Source organism: Sorex araneus, chromosome 3, assembly GCF_027595985.1.
Source record: "Sorex araneus isolate mSorAra2 chromosome 3, mSorAra2.pri, whole genome shotgun sequence".
Classification (NCBI taxonomy): Eukaryota; Metazoa; Chordata; class Mammalia; order Eulipotyphla; family Soricidae; genus Sorex; species Sorex araneus.
Window position 1 is genome coordinate 39,115,583 of NC_073304.1, and position 12,660 is coordinate 39,128,242.

Sequence of the window (12,660 nt, forward strand, 5' to 3'; positions counted from 1 at the left end):
TTGTAAAAGAATAAGGCAGGCCACAGACCAGAGTGGAGAAAATAATTGCAAAATACATATGCAATTAAAAAGAACATCCAAAATATGAAAAGAATGCTTAAAACTCAATATCGAGAAATCAATCCAATCCAGAAATGTTTGCAGGATCTGAACTTCACAAAGAGAACAGAGGCAAATACTCACATGAAAGGCTTCTTTAAAAAAAAAAAAAAGCAACACCAGATATCATTAGGAAATTATAAATTAAACAATGAGCTATGGAAATCCAATGCTAACAAGAAATACACAATCAAGGACTGAGAAAGACAAGAAACCTGAGGACACACTGCTGTGGGGAGGGTATGGGGGTGGGAAGTCACCGTCTCTGGTGACTGCTACTCCTGGCCCCCTGCTCTGCACATGGCGCCCACCCATCCCTGGGGGAGGTGAGGGCACACAAGTCCGAGGGGGCTCCTGCAACACGCAAACAACGAAGCCTCGCCCTCTACTCGGGATTCCGATGTCCTGTCTCGAGCCTCACAGAAAAACACTGCAGGAGAAGGCCAACAGTGAAGCAAAATAGCTTTATTTTAAGAATAAAAGTGGAAGAACGCATATTCCTTGATGAACGTGGGTTTCTCCACACATGGAGAAGTTATACTCCCCTCGCTGAGATGCAGACGACTCCCAGGAAGAGAGTGCACCCCGTAAGATGAAAGGAAAGAACACTGTACACTGGAAGCTGTTAGGAGTGGATGAGTCCGAGGCGAGATTGCAGAGAGGGGCACACCAGCTTGTTTCTTCAAAGCTGCTCAGACGAATTTATCAAGTTGTCTTGCTTTAGGGTTGGTTGCTAGGGTGTGTCACGCGGGGATTCGTTGCTTTGTTCCTTGATGGGTCTCTGAGGAATACTTGATGAGCTTTGAGCTGGTTTGGGCTTTACTTATACACCTGAATTCACTCAAAGCCCTGCTGTCCCCTATTTCACTAAGTCACAGAACCTGTCTGAAAGGTCGGCATATTATGATTCAATTATACAGTATGTAGGACAAGGTTCACAGTTTTTAGAGACCCTAAAAAGTTCCAAAATTACCAATGCTTCTATCAAGGGAACCCTATTGTAAACTACAAATTTTAGTTAATAATAACAAATCACTATTACCCTATGAAATACAACAAATGTACTACACAAATGCAAGATGTTAATGATATGGGGACCTAGGGGTGTGTTGGGGTGAATACTATGGGAACTCTGACTCTTCTGTTCCATATTTCTGTAAACATTAAAACTACCCTAAAATAGTAGGGTACTAATTTTTTAAAAAAACCACACAGATGAAATATTTACCTAATATATTTAAAAACATGTGAGTTTATTTTGATTAAAACTGCTATGTCCACTTTCCCCCAGCCACTCTCATTTTCTAAATGTGTCCAAATATGTTCATCCACACAAAGGATTCATCTAACATGCCTTCCAGAATTGTTCCAGAATTAATTTGCACATGGAGGTATATTATTCTTCACAGGACATGATAAAATATATTTCATTTATTAATCCAATTAAAAATGATGAGTGCTAAGCTCAGACTCCCAACCAAAATTCCAAAGACGAGCAAAACAAAAGCCTGTAGAAATAAGGGAAAAGATAAAGAATAATTGAAGGTACCTTTAAACCTCTAGACTCTCATTTAAAAAGATATTAATTTAAAATAAATAAACCATTGGGCAGGAGTGATGTATAATGGGTAGGGTGCCTGCTTTGCACATGGCCTACCCAGGTTTTCCCGGGCATTCCATATTGTTGCCAGAAATAATTCCTGAGTGCAAAGCCAGGAATAACTCCTGAGCATTGCTGGGTGTGGCCCCCAAACAAACAAAAATAACATAAGTGAACTGTCTTGATGAAGATAAAATTATAAAATGACAAATTATTTCTTAAAAGAAACAAACAAAATACAGCCTGCCCCAAATTAAACACCAACCTACCCCAAGTTTCTTCCATGATAGAAAATCTTCTGTGCTAAGTTTAAGATAGAATAGTCCTGGGAATACAAAGATCAAGCAGGTTGATGTACTAGAACCTATAAGTGGGAAGGGGAAATAAAAGGAATTATTGTTAGATTTAGGTGTGAGACTAAATTTCATCTATTTTATTATTTGTATTTTATCGAAATAGAAAAACTTACCAACTACCCCAAATACATTCCTAATATCAGGAACATATATTGCAAGTAAAACAATGATGATATTGAGTGCTAGAGTAACCAAAGAATGATGAATCCATGAAAATGGAAAATTGGAGAAAAACATCATCATTAAGGCTTTCCTTGCCTAAAAGAAAAAGAAACAGATTTAATCAAAATGAATTTTTTTTAGGGTCAAAGTGATGGCTCAAAGAACTGCAGTGCATGTTTTGCATACTGAGGCCCAGAACTGCATGGTCCCCCAACTGTGGTGTGCCCCTCTCTAGCCAAATACCAAAACCAAATCAGAAGAGGGAGACTGTCAAAGCCAAAATACTGGCATAGAGACACATGCTCCAAAACCAGAGCATAACCTATTATAAAGTATTTATTACTCATAAACACACACACATATATACCTTTCTATATGGAATTTGTGGAAATTAATTTAATCTGGGCCAGAAAAATAAAGCCCATGCCCTGCACATGAAGGACTCTGGTTAAATTCCAGGCATCCCATATAGCCCTCAAATCGACACCAGGTGGGATCTCTTAACAGAGTCAGGAGTAAGCCTTGATAATGCTGGTTAAACCCTTTCCTCAAATATTTTATTCTAGAAAAACTCTGTAAATAGTTTTTAGGTTAAAAGGCTTTCAAAATTATCAATAACAACTTGTGATAACATTTTAGAAAACTGTTTTCATTAAATTCAACAGGTGAAAGAACAAAAGGCTTAAAATGGAAAAAGAAATTGTGCCATTTACTATTTTATTTGCTATTATCTTTTCATGCAATGAAAATGACAGTTCATGACCCAGTTCATGACACCTCCCACGCTAACGTGGGCAGCAAGCAGAGCCACAGATGTTTACTTGCCCCTACTGCACTCCTGCCACTGCACATAGGGAGGCAAAAACATCTTTTTTTTTATAAGAATTTTTTTAAATTTATTTTTTAATAAGTGAATCACCGTGAGGGTACAGTTACAGATTTATACATTTTTGTGCTCATGTTTCCCTCATACAAAGTTCGAGAACCCATCCCTTCACCAGTGCCCATTCTCCACCACAAATAAATCCAGCATCCCTCCAACCCTCCCCAATCCCATCTCCCCCCACCCCACCCTGCCACTGTGGCAGGATATTCCCTTTTGTTCTCTCTAATTAGGTGTTGTGGTTTGCAATAAAGATGTTGAGTGGCCATTGTGTTCAGTCTCTAGTCTACATTAAGCATGCTCACCCCCCCCCTCGCATGTCTTCCAACCACATTTTACTTGGTGTTCCCTTCTCTATCTGAGTTGCTTTCCCGCCAGAATGTGGGGCCAGCTTCCAAGCCATGGAGTCAACCTCCTGGTACTTATTTCTACTATTCTTGGGCTTTAGTCTCCTACTCTGTTATTCTATATTCCACAGATGAGTGCAATCTTTCTATGTCTGTCTCTCTCTTTCTGACTCATTTCACTTAGCATGAGACTTTCCATGCTGATCCACTTATATGCAAACTTCATGACCTCATTTTTTCTAACAGCTGCATAGTATTCCATTGTATAGATGTACCAAAGTTTCTTCAACCAGTCGTCTGTTCTAGGGCATTCAGTTTTTTTCCAGATTCTGGCTATTGTAAACAGTGCTGCAATGAACATATAAGTGCAGATGTCATTTCGACTATACTTTTTTGCTTCTCTGGGATATATTCCTAGCAGTGGTATTGCTGGGTCAAATGGGAACTCAATTTCTAATTTTTTGAGAATCGTCCATATTATGTTCCAAAAGGGCTGAACCAGTCAGCATTCCCACCAGCAGTGTAGAAGGGTCCCTTTCTCCCCACATCCTCTCCAACAGTGGTTGCTTTTGTTCTTTTGGATGTGTACTAGTCTCTGTGGTGTGAGCTGGTATTTCATGGTTGTTTTGATCTGCATCTCCCTGATGATTAGTGATGTAGAACACTTTTTCATGTGCCTTTTGGCCATTCGTATCTCTTCCTTGGGAAAGTTTCTGTTCAATTCTTCGCCCTATTTTCTAATGGGGTTGGCTGTTTTCTTCTTGTAGAGTTCAACCAGTGCTTTATATACTCTTGATATCAACCCCTTATCTGATGAGTATTGTGTAAATATCCTTTCCCATTCTGCAGATTGTCTTTGTATTCTGGTCATTGTATCTTTGGGAGGCAAAAAAATTTTAAAGGTTCAATTTTAAAGAAATGCACTGGTTAGAGATTCAAGGCACCCACACAGAAGCGTTAAACCCAAAGCTTTTGTTTCCATCTCAGAAATCCTTAAGATCTGTATATACAGCAATTAAACGCATAACAAAAATCGATTCTGTGCCTTAAATTAAAATTCTAGAGCAAATAAAATATTTTGACTACGATTAAACTAGGCCATTCCTGTGAAAATAAATTTACAATACACCCAAATAAGCTGTATTTACAATACAACTTGCTTTTGCTGACCTGACTTTTTTCCTCTTCATGCACATTCTTTTGAAAACAGAATACAGAATCGAAGGGGGGAAAAACATCCAAAACTTTAGAAGAACCATAGTCTCTAAATTGGAAACAATGCTCTGGAAGAGCGTAAATCTAAACGAAATCTCCAAAAGCACAAATTAGCTTAGTGGCTCACTGTTATTTTTGTGCTTTCATGGGGCCATATGCAAGTATGAGGGGCCTTTGATCAATTACTTGACAAATGAATACGATATACAAGATGAGATGTGATTCAAACATTCTAGTCTGCAAAGAATTAGCCTTGCCATATTAGGGAGCCACGATACCAACCAACAAAACCTTTAAGAGTACTTACAGGGAAGTGGATTAGAGGGACTGTCAAAAGCACAGCAAACAGTATGCATAACTTCACAGTCATAACAACAACATCATGTGGCAAGTATTTACTGTAGCCTTGTAGTAATTCTGATGCCACTCTGTCTATAAATTTTTAAAAAATAATAAAGATTACGTTAAATTACTAAGATGAATTGCAAATTTATTTTTCTTTGCACAAAGGATTTTAACAGATTTTGGAATCCCTGTACCAAATCTACCTCTGGTCTTTTGTTTCTATCTGACAGAAGTAGATTACTTCTGTAACTATCTTCTTGAAACCCAAGGTCCTTTTTTTGCAATGAAACCAGAAACCAGTAGAGGCAGCATCTCTACAATTATAAAGATATAAAGAACTTTCTCATAATCTGAAGGTTTTGAATAGTATTTATGCTGTTTTGTTAAAAAGTTCCACATGTACCACTGAATTTGGTCCTAAAAACACAAAACAGGTTGAAAAGTATTATCTGATTTGTCCCAGACCAAAGTACACTAGATGCAGAGCTGACAAAGCCACACTGTCAAATTTCGTTGGCCAAAGTCAGTCACTTCTCCTCAGTGGTATTTTTTGAGAAGCTTGGAGAGTTTTGGTCCATGTTAACTGCTTCTTCTATATTTCCTCTTGTGGATTCATCTTTCATACAAAAAGAATGATTTCTCAGGAAAATGGCTTCCTTGGCAACCTCATATGGTATTAGTGGCAGAGACTGTACATGCTCCAGAGTGTTCTTCCAATCTTACAATGTCTTTACCCCAAGTCAGACAACTGTATGAAGAGGATTCACAAGAATAATCCATTATAGCTGCTCTCCGTCCAGATGAGACCACGAGAGGCCCCACATGAACGGCTACCCCACTCCTGAACAACCTTATCCCAGAGGCCCGCTAACTAATTTCAGAATCCAGTGGCTTCTGGCAGAAATGTCTCTAGACTGTGAACTAAGCTATGGCTTTGTGCTGCCCCAGGAAGGGAAAGATTTTTGTCCCTTGGCCTTTCCTTTTGGTGGTGGCGGTGTGGCGACTGCCATCTTTTAGAGCCCACTAGACCGAGGTACGAGCTTGCAGTGACGTGACTTCTAGCAGAAATTTCTCTGGACTTTATAACTAAAATACCAGAAATCCAAAACCGCGTGGCCGCAATTGCGGCTGCGCAAACTCATATGCTCTTCATTCTCAGCAATGAAAAACAAATTATCAAATGATGCCTATTTGGCAGGTCTGATTGTTGGGGGACAATTCCAAATAATAATAGTGAGTTTTCTGTCGAAATATTTAATGTAATAAAAGTAAAGAGAGAGTAAAGTGAAAATCATCAGCCACACAGGCGGGGCGGGGGAGATGGGAGTATGGGAGGGATGGGTTCTTGGTCGTGAAACAAATGCACTAGTGAAGGGATGAGTGTTTGATCATTGTATGACTCAGACTTAAACCTGAAAGCTTTGTAACTTTTCTCATGGTGATTCAATTGAAAAAAAAAAACATTATAGAAAGGTCAGGTTGTACTTAAAAGAGAAAGTTTTTTTCTTTTCTGTGTGTGTGTGTGTGTGTGTGTGTGTGTGTGTGTGTTTTCCCCGTAAAGACTGCAAATGTGCTCTGGGGTGAATAAAAAACAAAGAAACAAAAAACACCAAATACATCTCTCTTTTTTTTCTTTTTGGGTCACACCCAGCGATACTCAGAGGTTACTCCTGGCTCTACACTCAGGAATTACTCCTGGTGGTACTCAAGGGACCATATAGGATGCTGGGAATCAACCCAGGTAGGCTGTGTGCAAGGCAAATGCCCTACCCTCTGTGCTATCGCTTTAGCCCCCCCATCTTTTCTTTTTAAGGATCTTAAACTTTAAAGGGGGGATAAGATAAATACTTGTACATAAAAGAGTATGTGTATATTGCCAGTTCTGACCAGGGAAAAACAATGATGGGTTTGGGTCTACAAGGAGGACATACAGGTAGTCTTAGGGAGAATCATCATGATATAGTGAGCAGCAGAATGGCAGAAGGGCTTAAATTCTAGGACCACACAGATCTATGTTCAAATTTCGGTACCTACTAGAAATTCTCTAAGACTTCTGTCTTACATCTATAAAGTGGAGAAAATAATATAAAGACCTATAGAGTTATTGAGAGCATTGACAGTTCATGTTTGTGAGCTGAAATTTGAAGATGTGGGAGAAGAGGTTCTTTTAGGAGCAAGAACTAGGAAAAGCAGATCCAATGAAGAAGCAAAGGGAATGCGCATTTGAGAAAATTATTCAGTAATACCACAGAGGTTCAAACAACATGTAGAGCAAAGACAGCACTAGGCAGTAAGAATGCAATTAAAACTTAGTAATAAAGTTCTTCATAGGATTAGACTCAATCTGGTAAGCCAAACAGATGCAATCAATGATTGAAGAAAAAAGAATATAATAATTTGAACTACTCAGGAAGACAGACTGGAAGAAAAAGAGATTCTATAGAAAAGTTAGTAGTTAGAAAGCTCTTCTAACTATGAAGGGATGATAAGAATCTGAACTAGGACATTTGTGCAGCCGCTTTGCTGCTGATCGACCAGGATCCAGAGGCCAGCTAGACTACTTTTGGTACCAGCAGCTGCTTGCAGCAATGTCTCTAGACTATGAACTGAGCCATAGCCCCACGCCAGCCAAGGAGGGGAAAGGTCTTCCTTTCTTGGTTTTTCTTCCCTTTTCGGGGAAAGATGGTGTGGCGTCTGCCATTCTATAAGGACCATTAAGGACATACGAACTTGGTGGTGTGGGAAGGAAAAAAAAAAATTTATGAACTTGCAACAGCGGGACGCGTGGGTGATCTCAGGCTGGGGGTGATACTGGTGTGCGCTCCGCTGAGATGTGACTTGGGTGGCCACTTTGTGCAGCCGCTCTGCTACTGATCAACCAGGATCCGGAGGCCAGCTAGACTACTTTTGGTACCAGCAGCTGCTTGCAGCAATGTCTCTAGACTGTGAACTAAGCCATAGCCCCATGCTGTCCCAGGAAGGGAAATGATGCAATTTCTAACATAAATTTCCCTCGACTTAGTTACTAAAATACTAAAATCCAGAACTCCCAAACCGCGTGGCTGCTATTGCTATTCGGTCACGTGACTTCATATCTCTTCATTCTCAGCAATGGAAAACTAATTATCAAATGCTTCCTTGTCAGCAGGGCTTTCTTTGGGAGGGAAACTCCAACAATAGTGAGTTTTGTTTTTAAATATGGAATGTAATCAAGGTAAAGAGAAAGTGAAATGAAATTTATCAGCTACGCAGGTGGGGGAGGGGGTGGGAGGTATATTGGGATTTTTGGTGGTGGAATATGTGCACTGGTGAAGGGACGGGTGTTCAAGCATTGTATAACTGAGACATAAGCCTTAAAGCTTTGTAACTCTCCACATGGTGATTCAATAAAATAAATAAATTATAAAAAAAAAATCTGAACTAGAGTAATATTAATGAATGATGATGATAATTAAAATAGGAAAGAAACCAGTGGAGAAGGTATCAAAGACAATTTTACACAATGTGGCACTAGTAGATTATGAAATTAAAGAAATCCAAGAAATCTGTATTCCATTTTTTTGATTGGTTTTTGGGTCACACTCAGGCAATGCTCAGGACTTATTCCTGGTTCTGTGCTTAGGGATCACTCCTGGTGGGGCCCGGGAGACTATATGTGATGCTGGGGAATCAAACCTGAATTGGCCGTGTGCAAGGCAAGTGCCTTACTCACTGTACTATTGTTCAGGCCCCAAAATCTGTATTCTATTTCCAAATCTGTGAGATACTTTTGAGTTTGGAGAAATATGGCAAAGCATTTTATTTTCATTTTATGAATCATAAAAATGAGCTATTAACACTTACTACTTAACAACTTTGTAGGCTTTTTAATATGTACCATTTAGTTAGGCTTTGCCTGGCTCACCCGAGGGACACTTTTCCTTACTACCTTGTAATACTTAAACTTCTGTAGCCAGAGCCAATATTACTAATCTAGGTATGTACTTATAGGTCCCTTCAATCTGACAAAGTTTAGATATTAACTAAATTTTGTAAAAATCCTGGATAAAAAGATGTGAAGTAGTTCTACAAGCCTGGACAACTAGACTTCTCACGAATTCCAAATACATTAAATGTCCACTTTATACTCTTCAATAATGAAACCTTTCTTCTAAACCAATTCTGTTTTTATTTGAGCTTTAATCTATGTAAGGAATAGAGAGAGTATGTTTCTCTGAATTTAGAGAGATCTCTATAAATCTTATGAACTTAAAAAAATCTTATGGTGAACTATATATACATATATTTATATCATATATATATATATATATATATATATATATATATATGAAGCCTGGAGGTTATCCTGTTAAGATCACATTGTCAAACAAGGTAGGAGGGTTATAAAGATTACACAGAGTAGCAGAAAGATCGCTGGGTTATTGAGGACACCTGTCATATTATGTGAGAGCATGCTTCATAATGCTGGATTTTAGTTGCTCGGTTTTAATCTGTAAATTAAAAGCTAGACTTAACTCACGCCCAGTGTTTCATCAATCATAATCTTGAGATCAATGACCAATTTCCTTCTATGATCAAGAACTACTAAAAGCTGACAGACATACACTGAAAGTCCTTAGTTATGATTCCGAACAACCCTAAAAAGAACCAGTGTAACAATGGAATACTATGCTGCAAGGAAGGATGAAATCATGCAATTTGCTTAAACCTGGTTGGAACTGGATGATAGCATGTTGAATGAAGTAAGCCAGAAGAAGAAAGACAAACACAGGATGATCTCATTCATCTGTGGAATACAGAATAGAGGATGAGGAAATGTATTGTAGTAAAATAGGGATGCTTAGATCATCCTTGACCCAGTGTTTAGAGAGGAAACAGACAGAGAAGGAAAGAAATTCTTCCTGATAACAAAGAACCAGGTCTTCAGTTATATTGGTGACATGAGTGAGGGGTATAGTCTTATACCCAAAACACAGGTTCAGCAGAACTGAAAACATGAGATTCAGCGGCAATCACTGAAACCTTATAATGTGTCTGCCAAATTGACAGGCAGAGGTGGCGTGGAGGTTGGGTGGAGAGGATATCTGGGGACACTGGTGGAGGGAAGTTGACACTGGTGGAACCAGGGATTGGTGTTGCATTATTGTACGCCTAAAACACAACTATCAATAACTTTGTAAATCATGTCTCTTTAATAATTTTTTTAAAAAAAGAAGCAGTGTGAACAAAAATTAATACCTAAATCTGGCTTTTGAGAAGGGTTACTTTTCTACTCATCATTCTATCACCTGCCTACCTATCCAGTATGCAATTTTTCTTAGTTATGTATTTCTCCAGATACGATGAAGAATTTGCTTTGGTGAAGGATTAAGTCAGAAACAATATAATAGCTATCATAAAAACCTAGGAAAATTTCTTCTAGGAAACATTTCATCTGCATAACAAAAATAATTAAACTCTGTGTTCAAGAAGAGACAGGTAGGGAAATAAATGAATGGATTTACAGACATGCTTGGAGCTTAAATGAGCCAAGTTTTTCCAAAGGCACACTTTGCCAACAACTTGGAATGAAGTAAATTATGCTTTTGGGAAACAGCATAATTGGAGAAAAGGCAGAAGAGCAACAGAAGCACTGATTTGGAGACAGATTTGGACTCAAACCCCAACTTTATTTACTAGTTGTGATTTTCTAGTCAAATGACTCAATCTACAGGAACTTACACCCACCCTGCAGGGCTATAATAAGTAGGTTAGGCAATGTGTGTAAAATACATGGCGCTTATAAATAAATGCTAGCTCCATAAATGTTATTATATCCATCCCTTGTGTTTTAAGCTCACCTATAATTTATTAAGTTCAGGTCTGCAGAAAAACAGTGCTAAAAATATTAGCACGAGAAATATAAAATAAATAATGGTAGTTATAACAACAATACACCACCAGAAGTAGCTCTCATTCATGAAAGACAAAACAGATATTATGACTAAGATTTTACCAGAACTAATATCCTCCTTAAATTTTTGTATTTAATCCCATGATACAGATTAGAAGATGAAATATTGCAAAGTGAAGTATTCTTTTCAAGGTTACAAATCTAATTTCAATAGAAAGCTATTTGAACCACATTTATGGGAATTCAAAAATCTTTCTACCAGGTTTTGGAAAGCTACACAAGTAAATCTGTCCCACTTGAAAGCACTCTGAGAGATAAGTAAAACACCATTAAAAGCTATCACCATTAAAAGTTTTAGGCAAAACCCAAAACATGTGCATAAAGATATTAACCATGAAATCAGAGTCAGAACAACATAACACCCAAGTTATAGCAGCCCTTCACTCGGAGAGTTGCTATAAAAGCACTAATAAAATGAAAAGTACATTCAATAATTTGACAAATTGAGAACAATATGTTATAACGTGTTTGCAAATTATATGATAGTTTATAATATTTTTCTTCTAATTTTTTTGGGGGGTGTGCTCCCAAGCAATGCTGAGGCTGGGAACCACTCCAACTAAGCCAGATGATTCAGTGATCCGGCCCAGCAGTGCTGTGGGCCAGAATGGCATCTCCATGGTGCTTAGGGGCCACTGGGGCCACAGAATGCCAAGAATCAAACTCATGCAGCAAGGCATGTGCTCTATCCTTTTGACCTCTCTCTGCAGTCCTTGTTTGAGACTTTGAATGGTTTTCTTTAAGGGGATTCGCATCAGGAGAAAGAACACCACATACCAAGCCCAAAATTTTTCAAGAACAAATCAAGAATACATGAAAGAACAAATTTATTTTAGGAATTTAAAAGAAAACTTTGAGCAGTTGAGAGGTCACAGTGCACCACAGAATACACATCTGTTGTATTATGTGAATTTCACCCCCCTTTTTATTGAGGTAGCACGATTTATAGTACTGCTAATGAGTTTTCATGCATACATCCTTCCAATACCATACCCACCACCAGAGTGTCTACTTCCCTCCACCAATGTCCCAAAGACCTCTCCCATCTCTACTCTCCCCCAGGTAAGTTCAGTTCTATAGACCAATGCCAGTTCTGTTGTCTTTTACCACTCACTGATCTCTTATTATCATGGGAATTAAGTTTGATGGCAGAGCTATCTGATGTCTAAATGTATGCCATAGTCCAGTTTTTGTTTTTGTTTTTTTTGCAGAAGGCCATACCTGGAGGTGCTCAGGGCTTACTCCTGGCCTTGCTCTCAGGGATCACTCTAGTGGGTTGGGAACCATACGGAGTTCTGAAGATCAAACCCAGTTCAGTCACATGCAAGGCAAAAGCCTTATCCTCTGTACTATTGCTTCAGCCCCTATAAAACTCCTTGTTTCTCAACTAGTTATTTTGCAAAAAAGATGACTGGTGTTCCCAACCATACAAACTTCTGACCTAGTATATCAAATTATCAATGAAAAAACAAAATCATAATCACACATAATTTTCTTATAGAAAGACATCAATACCCCAAATACTATATTTGGCAATACAGTACAATACTCTAAGTTTGAGGTTTTAAGAAAATGTTTATACTGTTTCTAATATTAAACTTTAAAGGAAAAAGAAATTTGGTTTGGGATTTACTCCTGGCTCTGTGCACAGGGATCATTCCTGGCTATGAGGATGGGGGGCCCTGTGTGGTACTGGGGAC

The 12,660-nt window shown here is 38.5% G+C and overlaps 1 protein-coding gene across 1 annotated transcript in view; it reads right to left on the minus strand.

Annotated features, from left to right (window-relative positions):
* Window positions 1-202: 202 nt before the first annotated feature.
* SLC38A6 (solute carrier family 38 member 6) overlaps window positions 203-12,660 on the minus strand; it is a 71,874-nt gene continuing 59,416 nt past the window's right edge. The window contains exons 13-16 of the mRNA XM_004612378.2: window positions 4,970-5,094; window positions 2,169-2,313; window positions 1,969-2,063; window positions 203-1,607 (exon numbers count right to left, since the gene is read on the minus strand). Coding sequence (XP_004612435.2) covers window positions 1,527-1,607; window positions 1,969-2,063; window positions 2,169-2,313; window positions 4,970-5,094 — 446 coding nt within the window. The 3' untranslated portion in view covers window positions 203-1,526. The remainder of the gene's footprint in view (window positions 1,608-1,968; window positions 2,064-2,168; window positions 2,314-4,969; window positions 5,095-12,660) is intronic.